The 15,936-nt window shown below is 37.8% G+C and overlaps 1 protein-coding gene across 3 annotated transcripts in view; it reads right to left on the bottom strand.

The window, feature by feature from the left end:
* Positions 1 to 15,936, bottom strand: part of TCF12 (transcription factor 12) — a 151,891-nt gene that overhangs the window by 61,371 nt on the left and 74,584 nt on the right. For all 3 annotated transcript variants that reach the window (XM_048955773.1, XM_048955774.1, XM_048955772.1), the window contains exon 7: positions 7,704 to 7,768. In XM_048955773.1, the coding sequence (XP_048811730.1) occupies positions 7,704 to 7,768 (65 nt within the window). The remainder of the gene's footprint in view (positions 1 to 7,703; positions 7,769 to 15,936) is intronic.

Genomic DNA, 15,936 nt, shown 5'->3' with positions numbered 1-15,936 from the left:
ATGCCTCGGCATACAAGGGCTGCTCCAAAAGTAACACCTCCTATTTTATTACACGGGCACATGACATCAGAGGCAGATGTTGGTGGTATGACAGCAGAGGCTGAACCTTCCCACCAATATGGAATATTCATTACATGTTGCTGCTGTCTAACAGATGGCAGCAGAGGGGCAGTCTGACAGAATGGTGTCTGACTGCAAGTGCACACGAAGCAAAGGCATAGAACTGAATTCCTTCGTGTGGAAAAAACTGCACCCGCTGACATACATCAATGCTTGCTGAACCTTTAAGGAGCCCAAGCAGTGGATGTCAGCACAGTAAAGTGTAAGTGGTGCGTTTTAGTGGGTCACCTCTGCTGGTACACATTGTTAGCAACATACGCTGTTGTTCATTGCTGACAAAAATGCATAGCTAGTGGTGGTGACTCCACTGAGTTACCAGTCGAGAAAGAATGTTTTGTAGCTGAGAATCTGCTCTATCAAACAGTGTTATTGTGCTCTTTGTATACGTTGCAGTTTCCGTGGAAATAAATAGGAGGCATTACTTTCAGAGAGACCTATCCATAAAGCCGCGGTGAAGCATGATAGTGACATGGTGCAACAGCCCTTGTATTAGAGTAAGGGACCACTAGAAAGCTGGCTAAGCATTCCAGGAGCACCTGCAAAGACACATGCTGCTGTTCGAGGGCTACACTTGCAAATGGAGAAATTTGTTTGGAAACTTTCATACACATGTGAATAACAGCCACATTTTAAGCTGTGATTTGTGAAAAACACCCTTTTCTTCCTCAACTCGCATTTTAAGTAACATCTCAGCTGCCACATACCAGCATAGCAATATTCTACCCTAGTATTCACAATCACTCATTTTTTCACCTTCAACTTTTTTGTTCTTAAAAAAAAACATGCATTTTGAATTATATTTTTCATACTGTTTGCTTTTCCATTTGTCAGTATATCTCATTTTTGCTTTGCATGTATTTTCATACATACTTATCTCCCAATGTACTCATGTCTGCATGCTTCTTCTTCCATCCTACTTGACACTTAAAAAAAAGAGTCAAATCTTCTGCGTTCTCCTTTACCCATCTTACAGTTATGTAACTTAAATATATAAAGAATACTTTTTGAGTTTGTGCTATTCAGAATTCTATTCCCTTTTCCTCATGCAGCAAGCTAGTAACTACATCCTGCATTGGATACCTGCTTTCATTCTGCCTCACTGCTTTACCAGGAACACAAAGTCTGCCATTTTTGCCTACGCACATTATGAGCAAGTTTCTATGTTTCCTCTAGACAACTCAAATTTGTCATCAGAATAGCCAGGCAGCAAGCAGCAATGCTAGAAGTTTTTCAGTATGTGCCTTATTTTCAGTTGCAGTTGACATTATACAGTCTCCAGCTTGTGACTCATATACAGCCTTGTTCAAAGGTACTGCTTCCCATTAACTAGATCTTTTAAAAAAGAAACAACCCTACTTACTTCATCTAGGGAGTCAGAATGAAATATTTACGTGCCAAAGGCAATTGCAGCAAACGGGGGGAAAATGTGAGAACACACATTATCTGATTGTATTTTATTCTTTACGTTTTCACATTTTTATCTTGGTCAAAATTGCTCTCTGTATTAATTTCTGATAGACAATAATTTCACTTTCAAGAGTTGCTCTACTTTTATAACGCTCCCTTGTGTGAGATGTGGGAGAGCCCTGTGAGATACTAATTTCTGTGGGATTGTAGTGAGTAAGGACTGCTCTTTAGGTTTTCATTCGATCAAATGACTTTAAAGTCTTTTCTGAACTTGAAAGAGGCTAAATTTGCCCCTGACTATACAAATGCCAAGAAACACGCACTTGCAAACATATCTTTTGCCAAAGTCATCTGTTAAATTGTTCAAAAAATAGGTGCTAAGGACACTGGTTTACTTCCAAGTTCTTGAGTGCATCTGGTAAGACACACTTTCTATACACAAAGAACCTTTTGCTTTTTTTTTCCCAGCGTGTGAAGGATGTTAAGAACCATCAACTTATATTCATGAAAAACTGAATTTATTCTTCAACACATGGCCAAGTCTTGCAGACAAGATGCAACCTTTAAAGTCTCACATTCAGTTGCGATGAAAGTTATAATTAAATAAACAACCACAAAGGTCATGGTTTTTCAAAACCAAACAAAAACAGTATGAATTCCCACCGCTCAATACCTACACCACATTAAATTCTGCAGTATTTTTTCAGCACAAATGAGTCAGGCATACAGAGATTTAGCTCTGAGCAGTATGAAAATGACAAAATGCTCAATGTCGAATCAGAACAAAGATGGCAGATGGATGAGTTCGTTCCAACTTAGATTCAAAGAGAAATCAGCTATTTATTTCTCCGAGGTACTGTTCAAGTAGCAGCATATATTTAAAGTAATTTATGAAACACTAAACATGCCACTAAATCTGTCTTAACATTTGACTGAAGCTTGTATTTTGTTCCCGATAAACAAGAAATTGGGAAATCCTGAGAAGCTATCTGAAATTATGTCTTAATATGTTTACTTGAACTATATTCCCATAAGGAACACTAAGTATGGTGCTAATGTGCATAAAATGTTACTGTCATACTGCAAAATTCAGGCTAATTTAATAATGCTTGATGTGCCTTACATCATGTTCCAATGATGTAATAATGTGCTGCTAAATGAGTCACCTCACATTAACTTCACAGCAATAGCAGAGCTGACAGCTACTGAGGAAAGCAGAGTAGCAGTATTACTGGAAACACTGATGGACCATCTTTCTACTGGATTTTTTTTTTTGCCCATCCAAAATACAAAGAATTTGAAGAATTATTGCCAATAGATGTAAAATGTATATATTAATAGCAGCCAGAATTGAGTTAGAAAAAAATAATCTACCAGTAGTGAATGAAATATGAAGCATAAATGCTTCACACACACTTTACTCAGTACTGTATATTTCACATTGCATGAAATAGATGTGTGCATTTCATACACTGTGTAGCGGCATACATTTCATACAGAATATGTTTATAATTTTACTTCATAAGTGAAATGCATTTAGCCAAATATAATTCACAGTTCTTTCCAACAATCACGTATTTTGCAGATTTATTCTTCATTAAGCTTTTTTCTAAATGGGTTTTCGTAACACTTGAAATGCCTCATCACCATACAGAGCACACAGATCAGGGAGTTAAAAAATGAAGTTAAGATAAATCTGCCCATAAAAAGGTTATATTTTAAACAAAATCTAACGAATGCTGGTTCTTGAGTTCTCTGCTAACATCCACTCTTTAGCAATCATTTTTTTCCTCACACTGGATACTATACAATTTGAAATCACTATGAAGGGATTACAAATGTTTTATTTCCACCTATCAGGAAATCCATACTGTCTACTTTTTATGCACAATGTCACAAATAATTTTCTATCTTCAGCTTAATTATGCTGACCACCTTACAGCTCCAATGCACACAGTGGAGAAACTAAGGAAAGAAGGACAACTACAACAGCTGAAGACACAGCATAGCTGTTATAAAACAGCAGTTTGGAGCACACAACCAGTGTGCCAATTCAGGCTTCTCAAGCAGACCATCAGCAACCAAACATGTTAGAGATTGGATGTTTGTTATGAAAAAGGCAAACACAAGATGGCAAACATTAACAGCATGGTGAGGAAGTCATAAGAAATGGTAAGGCCTTAGATGGGGTACTCCATCTAGTTTAGAGCACTGAAATCCCCCTGGGATGCAAACCTACCAAGGAACATCCAAAACAGAGCATAAGCTTTTCTAGCAGCATTTCAGTGTGAGACACTCTTACATATACTCTATTAAAATGAAATAAAGAGATCTGATGTAAAATCAACTCCATTTATGTTATGCTGTTAGATTTTCAAAGGGCTCCTCCATCATCTTAACCTCGGTTTACAACCTCTGCAGACTCGACTATGTGAGGATCTGGGACAATGCAGTTGATCCTTTATTTGGATTGTCAGAACAACATTTTGGGATTGCTTTTGACCTTCATCCTTGTGGTCACTTTCCAACACCGTAAGCAAGAATAAGAGCTGCATACTGGGTACTGCCAGAGATTTATGATCATAGAATCACAGAATGGCCTGGGTTGAAAAGGACCACAATGGCCACCTAATTTCAACCCCCTGCTATGTGCAGGGTCAGCAACCACCAGACCAGCCTGCCCAGAGCCACATCCAGCCTGGCCTTGAATGCCTCCAGGGATGGGGCATCCACAGTGATGAATGGATATTATGACACACATAAATACACACACATACATATAGAGAAAAATAAAGAAGAGATCCTAAATCCAAGTTAGCAAATGATCTCAAACAGTGCCAGATTTAACCGGTAAGACCAAAGTAAAATGTGATTTTAAATTGAATTAAAATCTAATTGAAAGTTAATTCTATCGACATTTTTAATTATCCTAACTATAAAAAATAGAAAGATTTACCCACAATAACTTTTCCCCATATACTAAAGGATAAACTGTGGGATAAGTAGTAGAAAGCATATCAAAGGAATACATACAAGTAAAAGGCACATTAAGATTTTGGCACTGAAATAGCTATGTGTAAAAAACAATATTAAATGGTGATAGATAGAAGTAGCTAAGAGATATAGAAGCACTTTGCTCAGTGAGAAGCCAAACAACAGAAATTACTCATTACCACAGTGCATAAGAGAATTTTATGCAAAGTTAACAAACCTGCTTTGTAATACAGAACATTAACTTAATGAAGGAGTAATGTGGAAATTAGTTTGCTTCCAAACTAATGTCGAGTTTAAATTATTATATTTAAGCATAGTACATAAGGAGTTATTTGAACAACTCTAATTACATTAATACAGTAATTCACGGTCTAGACTGGAAACAATGTCAAGTCCAAAACTTGAATCTGAAGTATACTGCTTTTCCTGATAATTTTGTTGAAAGCTCACCCCCATACAGTCTTTCTTTGTCGCATGTGTTGTTGAAAAGCAGTAAAGGCTATGAGAATGATACTTTCTTAATAAAAGAAGAAACATTAGGACCCGCATTGCCACATGGTGCTGCCCATTCAAGCTTCCCAAGCCACTCTTGAACCTATTCAAAAAAGGGAAATGTCCATTTACTCTTCAGAAGAATCATGTTCCTAAAAATATTAGTTGATGATTTGGAGTCATAAAAATAATTTTCTCTTAATTTAAAAGCGCATGAAAACCACAAAACAATATGGTATAATATTAGATAATCTAATTATGAAAACTTGAAGGCCCAACAACGTTGTATTCCTTAAGAGGTGCACACAATCTCCAGTATAAGAGTTCCCTAGTGAACTACGTTCCCTATGATAGCAGTAAGAAAGCAAACTGCATACTGAAAAGCCATTCCTTGCACAAGAAGAACTGGCAGCATGGAAGGTAAGAGTTGGAAAGCAACACATAAAAATGCTAATCAAAAGAACTACTGATCCTAGTGGACAGTATGTAAGCTCTACCACTCCAGTGCATTCTGCTCATACAGATCTCAGATCCCATGGCTGAGCAAGGAGATTCTCTTTTCTATGTTTAAGACATGATATTTTTCACTCTTTGCAAGTTGGAATATGTTGTTACAGCTTCTCTCATCTCAGGGGCTAGATTCAAGACAGCAAATAAAGCTGAAGGATGACTATTACTGTCACTTGCTGTACATGAGTGTCTGCTTCCATCTTAAAATTTAATTAAAAGGAATTTAGGCAGAGATATCACAACTGAAGGAACAATGAAAGAGCAGTGGCACCCCCATCACCAAGTGCAAGACCATCTTCCTCTTGTCTCTTCATAAAGTGCTGAAAAGGAACCAGTGTCTAACTTGTCAAGGCAGAACTGACTGCAATCCTCCACTACGTCAAAATAATTTAGGAAGAAAACAACATCTGCATAATTTTATTGCCAACAGTGCCCAAATCAGTTAAATTCATGATGACAGCAGAGTCTAAAATACATTCATCTTTCTCTTTTCTTGTCTGTCTGGGACAATGAGCCTGGTAGATTTTTCATACCTCAGAGTCTAATGATGCACAAAAATCCATCAGGTGTAATTTAAAACCAAAATTACAACAAACAAAAACAAAACAAGGCAAGACTGAGATTCTCGAACTACTGATTCCAAACACTGATTTCTGGATGTGCTGTCCAAGCTGCTTGTAAATAATTTCAAGTGTTGACATCTTCCTTGTGATTCTAATTGTTCAAGTATAAAATCATTACATTCCAGCAAGCATCATACTTGGAAACAGACAACAGAGTAGTAGCATGGTTTCCTGATTCTCCTTGTCTACTCCCCACAGGCCATGCAACTGAAATAGGAATTCTTTCTCTTACTGTTTGGATATGGAAACAAACATGTATGAAGCACTAGATTAGTAGATTTAACATTCACAGATGAAGAATGAGCTTTTATTCAAAAATTCATAAACAGAAGTAATGCAAGCTAAAACCAAAAGGAGTAATTATTCAAAATCAGTCATCCTAGAAACTTTCTTCTTCCAGAGACAGGTGAATGCCCAAAAAAAAAAACCAAAAAAAACCCCACCAAACCCTCCACAAACCCATTAATGCAAAAAAGGACACCCAACAACACACCCTACAGAAAAGCCTTTTCCCTTACGCAACTGATTTCTTGTCCCCCCGGCAAAATAGTAGTCTTTGTAACATATCTCTGGTTATATCCAAAAAGTTTATAAGAGATCTCTGTCAAAGAACCCAGAAAGAAAGAAAGACAGGCTCCTGTTACATTCCTGCTACATGTTTCTATCAGAGATCACCTCTGGAAGCATCTCCAGAACTTCTCAGATTCACAAACATATTTATATTAAATTAAGACTCCTTCTTGTATCTAACTTACGAACACAATGCCTTGCTTCAACAAGAAAGACCTGTTGAGTTAATGTAAGTAGTACATTATCAGATTTCAGTTGTAACAAGACAGAATGGCAGTTCACTGCTTTGAGATGCATTATCTGCAACATCCCTCTCCTAGTATTATCACACCTCCACGAGATTCTGACACTACGATGTTTGGAATCAGGCTAACTTCTGTTAACAGCAATGTCACTTTCAAAGACCTAGATTCAAGACTGAAAAATACAAGGCTTGAACATCATTACGTGAGCTGGCAAAAACAAAACAAAACAGAAGGAAACGTGCTATGTGATCCAAAGAAAAGGTTCTGGGTACAAATGACTTCTTTCTTAACTCAGCAATACAAGTCATGCTCTATCTAAAAAGCTGAGATTTGCTGACATTTGTGAAAAATCCAAGTATCCCAAACTCATCCTGATGTAAAATCCATATTGATCTGCAGCTCTGTTGGTGGATATAAAGAGAGGAATAAAAAACTTCCAAGGGCAGAGAAAACTAATCTTGCAATGAAAAGATTACGCACACAACTGAAACACAATGTACAAATTAGTAACAACTTCCCTTTTATTGAAAAGTAAGATTTCACTGTCAAGGGCTATAGAACCAGTTCCACTCGCACAAAGAGTGAGAATCTCCTAAGTGGATTTAAGTGCAAGATTATTTGACAGCACAGAAACCAGAAAACTCATTCCACAGTTCATGGAATACATTCTTGTTTATGGTATCTGTGTGTCTCAATTTTAGTTCCAATTACTGTAATTGCATTGTATCATCACTATACTTACTTGACAGCCTGGCAATCCTGTATCTCTACCATACAATGGAAATGGACCTCTATCTGAGGCTTTTCCTGTAAAAGAAAGAGAATTTAAATTAGATTATTTTAAAAGTTTGCTGAATTACCTGTGTCAGTTATGCATACACATACATATATATACACATATAGTACAGAAAATCTGTTAGCAACATAGTTAATTACAAAAATTAAGTTGCATGAATAAGAGTAGGCTTCTAGATACATCTGTGCTTAGCATGCACAACCAACGCTACTGTAACAGACAACGAATACTTTGTGGATTTCATTTCTTATACAGTCAATCAGGAAGAAAGAACTACTGCAATCTTTTTCTAATTATTATAAAATACCCCCGTCACTATGTTGCAATTGTAAGGACAAAGGCTCAATACAATTCCATTTCTGTTATCAGCCAAACTAGCACACAGCCAGTGTCATCTTAGGTGACAAATACAATAAGCAGTAAAAAAACCCACCAAACTCACACACAAAAGAACAAAGCCAAATTCCAAACAAAAAACCAACACCAAACTTAAATAATGGCTGACTCATTCAGGTCTTCATACTCATCCCTCAAATCCTCAAAAATCCCTTGTTTTTCTGTGTAAATTCTAGTTGGAAAACAACAACAACAACAAAAAAAAACACACAGAAAACCACCCAAACAATAGAATTGGTCAAGACCACCAAGCAGACTCTTCTGTCTTATATGGAGTACTTGTCTGTCAGGAGCACGTACTGAATGCAGTACGTCATGCACAGCAGCTGCCCTCTGATGCTGCTGCATTGTAAGACACTAGTAATAAGTTTGCAAGCTCCAGAAAAGCCACTTAGAGCTGTATTTGATGGTTGTGCCAGCCAACCGAAATGCCTATATATTAGAACTGAGTGAAAGCTCTCCAGTAGCACTCAGAAGTTTATCAGTTCTGTTGATTTATTTTTAAACTCTCTGCTCAACCATGTCAGGAATCAGGCAGTCATCAAATACTGATGTAACAGAACATACCAGCTGAATATGACGTCCTTAATTATGACACAGAACTAAGTAACACCAATCCAGAGACTTATCCAAAAGATAAGCACTAATAAACCATGGTAGCCACCTATTCAAAACCATAAAATATTTCAGAGATTTGAAAACAAAAGCCTTGTAGCTAAGTAGGAATTTTCTTTTCTGAAGTACGTGTACATTGTCCAGTCTTCATAGGAAGAAAAGCTTTCCCTGCACATGTCTGTTTTAGTGTTAAATTGCTCTATACTGGTGCAACTTAATTCTAAAAAAGATCTTTGTTCTTTCTCGTTTTCTACCTCACTGGCAAAAATTTCACCGCAAGTGCCATTTCATATGAGGGAAGGCTATGTTTATCCTTCACTAAAAACATACACCTCTTGTAAGTGAAGGGCAAGAATGAGATGGGCACTCTCGGAACAATATCTCTGCAAGATTATCATCTTGATAACTATACGTAGCCTGGTCAACAACAATTCATTTGAAAATTGTCGTACTGCTGTAACAAAGAGGAAAGAAGTTAGCATTTTTTGCTGTAGCAATTTGCTTCTAAGAGCTACCAGGCACCAAACAAATAAAATACTTAGCATGCAAAATTTCATGAAGTAGCATGAATCATGCTGCTCATATTAACCAAACTCAGCACTTTCTTTCCAGAAAATGAGAATCTTAAAATCATATGATAAACAACTTCAGCTGAAATATGAAGCATTCCAGGCAGGTTTTAAAAGAAATGTTTGTATAAAAAGAATCAGTTGCAGAAACTTGAAAAATCATGCTTTAAATTACAGTTTGTGCAACAAGCAAGAAACTGCTAGATAAGAACACAAAATCGTGGTATTTAAATGCTTATCACTTAAGAAGTTTGGCATTTTCTAAGGAGAAACTGAGTACAGTATCCCACTCTGTATGAATTTGGCTTTAAATATTGGTCTCAATATTTATTGAGAAGAACTGCTACAGCAAGTCACCATTTAGCTTGTGCTCAAACAAACTTCTCGCAGGAAGGTTTGGATAGCAACGTAGGATCAGATACCAGATAGCATCCCAAACATTCCCAGCACAAGCACTCAGACATGACTCAAGTCTCCAATAGTTCCACGCCACCATTTTAGAGGCAAAATCTTCACCTTGCTACAAAACAGCATCACAGTTACTTTACTTCAGGCTTTGTATCAGTGGCTCTGTAACCCTGAGCTTTGAGTTCCATCCAGGAACTCAAATTAATGAATTCTGAATGAAAGCAACAGACATTTAAAAATAATTTAGCCGGTCGTATACACAAATCTTAAATCTGCAGAGGACAACTCAGGAGGCAATGTGACTCTCAATGACCCGGAGTGAGTTTGCATTTTTATTTTTAGGAAGTTTCATGTGTTGTCAACAACAAAAACTTCGAGGTCCTAATCACTACCTAACAGGCTTACAGCTCGAGAGCTGCAGATTCAAACGAATACAAACTGAGAAATTCCCACTAAGCAGCTTGAATCACAAATGTTCCCTAACTTCATAAACTTCAAACCTTGGCACATTCCGTGCCAATTAAAAAGCATTATAAAGCATTTCTAAATAGTACTTTTTCTCCCACAATCACTTATCTGACACGCTCCCAGCTTCACAAAGCTTTTGATACCGCTCAAGGAATTGTATTCCATAAATCTATCTGTACAACAGCTGTGCAGCCTAAACGTTCTTATCACAGAACGAACTGAACCAGCAAGTCACAAAGTGATGGTCAATGAAAGCAGCTCCACACTAACTCAGCTGAGGACTGCTTCCAGCCAACGCGTTACAAATGCCCACCGGTAGTACAAAAGCATTTACCCACCGTTTGTAGATATCACTTGGTTTATGAGAGGATGACAGAACATAACTGCAAAAAAAATACTTCAAGTCCCACATAATTAACTGTTTGCAGACTGAAGATTTTTCTATGCATTTCCCAAGAATTTATTTGCTCAGCAGTATGGGAAGCACTGGTGTTTTTCAAGCAAAGCAATGTCTGCCATCCAGCCTGAATGCATGCCACAGTGACCACAGCTGGCAGCTGCTGTCTGTCAGACATGAAGCATGCCTGCTCCTCGCACGCAGAAGAATCTTGCAGCAATCTCTGAAATATCTTTTAAATCATGCTTCTTAATCATCCCTTCATCACTGATAACACAGAGAGCCCACTCCAAAATCACTTCATAACTGAACGTTCCGATGGGTGATGCAAAAAGCTCAGCGCAATATTTAAACATTTTTCTACACTTGGTATTACAACTCATTACAAAAGGAAAATGAAGGATGAAAAGTTTATGAATACCATCCTTGCCGCCTTGAGAACAGGTCTATTTTTGTTTTACTTTAAATTTTTGTTAACTTTAAAAAACATTCTTGTTCCACGTTTATTTCAGTAAGGTTATAAAAAGTAAATCTGATCAGAACACAGAAACACAGCTCTGCTCTGAAACACAGTGTACTGCCTTCTTAGAGCTAGCAGTGACTGACATTGCCCCCAGAACTGCTGGTGCCATTTCTTCACCATCTTCTGCTATGAAGGTCTACTTGTTTACAGGATTTCAGTTAGTAGATCTGTATTACGCCTACAATCTCTTGCCTAATAATTTAAATACACACATTGCACACACGTATATATAAAGATGTAACACACATTCTTCCTTAAATACTCGTGACCAAAACTCATTAAAATGAAACAGATCTGAAGCGACACAATTTGAAGAAAGTGCTTAAAACAAGCAGCCTCCTATTCTGGTCACAACGATTTGTTTTAAGTATTATGGGCTAAGGCGTGCCAAGCACGCTGCTGGCGACGCTGACGATGTTTAACAAGCCAGTGCCAGCAAGTGCAGCTGCTGGACTTGCAGCACCCTCCTCCTGTTCATCCCAAGCCAAATTACTCACTCGGCTATGAACAATGAAGCAGCAACACAGGAAAATGCCAAGTGCAAGTGAGATTAGTGATAAACTACAGGATCCCTACAGAGGTCAGTGATTAGCAGGTTCCCAGTCGTAATCACTTTCCTAACCTCACTGTTATCTTATCATACGCTCCATCTTAGCTCAGTCTTCTTGTGACTGAAAGCAGCTTCCCAATCAATAATCCTCGAAGTCTTACAAACACATCCACAGTCTTACATTTAATAAGGCAAACCTACAAAATGTCAATTGCCTGAGAACTGTCAACAAAGAAATTACAGATTTGTCCCTTCCTTCTTTCTTTGGTCATAATTTTGGAGGACCATACAACTCCAATTTTCTGCAAGAAGATTACAATTTGGAATGAGATCATGGAGTTTAAATGTCCAATCTCAGATTTGCCCAAAATTTCCTGGGATACACAATGCCGTAAGTTTTTCATTTGTAAGACAGCATTGTACTTCTGCAATGAAGTTCCATCTGGTTTTATTCGGATCAAGTATTTTCTATACCTAAATGATACCAAGTATGAAGAGGCTGAAGCTGGAGTCACCTGGAGTCAACTCCCCATTATAACTGCTGTAATTCAGGAGCAGCGCCTCAGACAGCAAAAACTGAATTACTGCTTTCGTTGACATTTGGGCAGAACATTTTTTAATTGTGTTTTCCAAGGACTGGATAAGTTCAGAAGTTCTTTTATACTTACAGCTGAGGGCATCTGCAGTTGTCTTCCACTGTAAAAACTGCACTGATGGAACTGAGCAGGCAATAAATCTTAGAGTACATTTATCAAGACATTAAACACAGAAACCAAGGGATTTCTTGTAACTTCTTCAATGCAATATTTTAAAAAAGTAATAATGTCACCGTGTGAAGCAGTATTATAGAACCTGCTTCACAAAGACACGCTTTTGACATTTTCATCCCATTGATTTGTAAGTACTCCTAAGAAAAGATGGAATAATTTATCAGTTTGAAAAGCACTGCACAGATCTTATGCTACAAAAACAATTTATTAATGCTCTTATGTATTTTAAATGCACAGGAGCTAAGGGTGGACTAAATTCCACACTATATTTGGGCTGACCCTATGAACTTGTAATTTATATGCTCACGTCAAACTGAGAATGTTTCTGTTCCATCAGTGGCTGATATATGAAGGTTCCTGGCTCACTACTACTCCCAGCCCTTCTTTTGCAAGGCTGATACTGTGCTAAATAACAAATCAAATGCTTGCAATGCTCTAAGGGGATGAAATCTCTGGCAATAAGATACATTAGTAATTCAAGGCAAGGGGAAAAGAGGAAGTACAGACCTCTTAAATGAAGAATGAACACTCTTCTCCCCTGAGCATATGAGCTATCTGTGAACCAAACAATTTTTGAATAGCTGTTCAATGTATTTAATTTCAATTCTTCAGCACCAGATCTACCCCAGGCCTTATCTGAATATGTGCTACACAGACAAATCATTCAGTGGGAGAAACATGCTAACAATTAATACACAAAGATTCTACACAAAATAAAGGAGAACACAGAACGTACAACTCCAGAAGACAACAAGCAAATAGTGCACAAATATGCATATATTCCTATTCCACATCAGTGGTGCAAAGGCACTTTAATCACCATCCACTCCATGTACTTCCAGAGTATCCCAGTTTCTGCACTCTGCTAAACATCTCTTCCTTTGCCATCTTCCTCATCTCATTTCCCAGGAACCAAGTCAAAATGTGCAAGCAGTTAACAAAGTTACCACTCACAGCTAACTAGAAAAACCTGCTCTCCTGGTATGGAGTTTGGCCCAGATTTAAGGACAAGAACCACTCAGCTTCCACCAGTGACTTTAAGATCAAGTACACTTTTAAGTCTAAAGTGCATTTTAAAAATTGGAAATGAGTAGAGAACCTACACTTGAAAACAGAATGCTGCACTTATTTCTGATAAGATCATTTCAGTGACACTGCTTGCTACAAATTGCTGAATTTCTTCTTTTCTTATTTTATTTAAGAGTTACTTCTGGAGTTAGTTACAACTCATCTCGGCATCCAAGATCTACTCGTTCTCATTAAACAAATTGGCTTCATCAGCAAAGAGACTCTCCATCTCTCTCTCTTGTAACAAGCATTCTTATTTCAGTACAAAACCAGTACTTAGAGTAAGGGACTTCAGACTGTGCACAAGTCTAGGTCCTGAGACCTGAAACACGGAGATAACTGCATGATAAGATCAGTTACAGAAAGGAAAATTAGTAACGGAGCTAAACAGAGAATTAACTTGTAACTACCTACAAATAAAACACCTGAATTGTGATCCCTGTAAATGATAGACCGCACACACAGACCGACTCCCTCATCTATAGACATCTTATCTACACTGATACCTGACTGCCAAGGAACCTGAGGGGTGAACGCTTTTATAAAGTCACGAAAAGTGACAAAGGAAAGCACGTGTCCACTGTTTACTCTGGGAGGTGAGTCCAGTGGCATTCCTGATAGAGAAGGAAAAAAAAACTGCTTCATGAGAGATCATAACAGCCGTGGGAATGTGGCTGAAGAAACGGTAACAGTAACAGTCCAGATCTACACACAGTCAAGGTGGGAGCAAGTCCCAGGCTTCAGAACACCGAGAAACCCTGTGCACTGCTCAGTGCAGTAAGCACAACTTCAAGTACCAGTGAGTGCTGTAGCACTGCTCGGCTATATACACTTTCCATAGGAATCACCGTGCTGCTTCAACTGACCTACAGCAGATCAGGAAAACACTTTCCCCAGCATGTTAAGAACAAAAGGAATACTCACGACGACACTGATAATTCATTTATAAGAATGATAGCATGAATAAAAATGATGAACTACTTTCTATTTCAACAGCAAGGAAAATGTAAAAGCAAGTGCTAACATTCTGCACTTCCATAACAACAGGTCCAGATAACCTGATCGAGGATTCAGAAAATAAAGTTTTGCAAATATAAACCAAGTAATTCTCTGAAATATTAACACTTTTCCACTGAGGCATGGAACATTACAAAGTGCAATATTTCTGGAAAAAAGCAAAGTTGTATAATATTTAAAGGGAGCAAAAAAGATGTAACATTTATTGCCTTGCTAGAACACCATAAATAATGATATAACTAAAATGAAATCTAATTAATAAAGAATTAGGTGGATTAATGATAATTCTACTCCACTTGAATTGGTGCTAAAGTATCTTTTTACATTGATGGCAGACTCTGCCAGCTTACAATGTAGCAGATTTTTCATAAGGTTCCTGATTTGATACAATAAAACACTTAGACAAAAAGCCAGGATGATTTAAATTAATATATGTATTTTATTATTTTAAAATAAAAGTGCATTAAGGGATTAAAAGTCAGACCAAGCTTCAGAATGCAATTGTAAGCAGAGCACCATCACTAATTCAGAGCTTGTCAGCAGATGAAAACAACTGAAGATCAGTCACAAATACAGAGCATTCTGCTCTGCAGGTAAGGAAGCAAGCTGCACTGCTGTTTACTGAAACACAAAAAGATGCCCAGAGGACTGAGCCATCCAGTTTGTAGCTGGATTTACCTTGGGGAGAAGGGTGCCTATGAAATGTTCCTTCAACATTATCCTAAACTTCCCTGTTGCCAACCCTCAGCAGCCCTTCTGGAGGCACACTACCTACTGTAAGTCCCACTGGGAATCTGCTCAGGCACTGGATAGGAAAGCCCAGATGTTTAGGTTGCAATTAGGAATACGGGATAATGCTATCTCAAAGAGATGCAAAATGAAAGCCAGACTTGCGGGATTAAAAGGTGAAATTAAGAATTCGATTTTTGCATCTTTTCACACATTTTAGCCCTGGCACTTAAATTCCCTAAGTTATAAAATGGAGACTGCTGACCCTCCATATTATTATAGAAAACTTTTACACACAGACTGTAATTATTTCCAAGACACCTTCCCATTCTGTATCTAGTCTCCTCCATCTCTGCTGTAAATTCTGAACTACACATTACTCCTTAATATTAAACATCTGTAAACACTTAGATAAAAGTCTTCTTTGTGTTCCCACTTCCTCTTGAGTCACTCATCCAAGCAGCAGTACTTCAAGCTTCTATTTAACTTGTTACACAGCTCTCAACCTAAATTTACAAATTATCAAGCACCTTTCATCTGTAATGCTGTCACTACCAACTATGTACACGGGTCCTGCTTCGTGTCTTTATAGTGGCCTGGTGGAATAGCCAGAGTGCACCCTAAAGACTCTGCATCAAGCCCCATTTTAGGGGAAGCAGTTAGTACATT

This window comes from Lagopus muta, chromosome 10 (assembly GCF_023343835.1).
Source record: "Lagopus muta isolate bLagMut1 chromosome 10, bLagMut1 primary, whole genome shotgun sequence".
NCBI classification, from domain to species: domain Eukaryota; kingdom Metazoa; phylum Chordata; class Aves; order Galliformes; family Phasianidae; genus Lagopus; species Lagopus muta.
The sequence above is the reverse complement of the archived record's forward strand: the minus strand, read 5'-3'. Positions and strand labels throughout refer to the sequence as shown.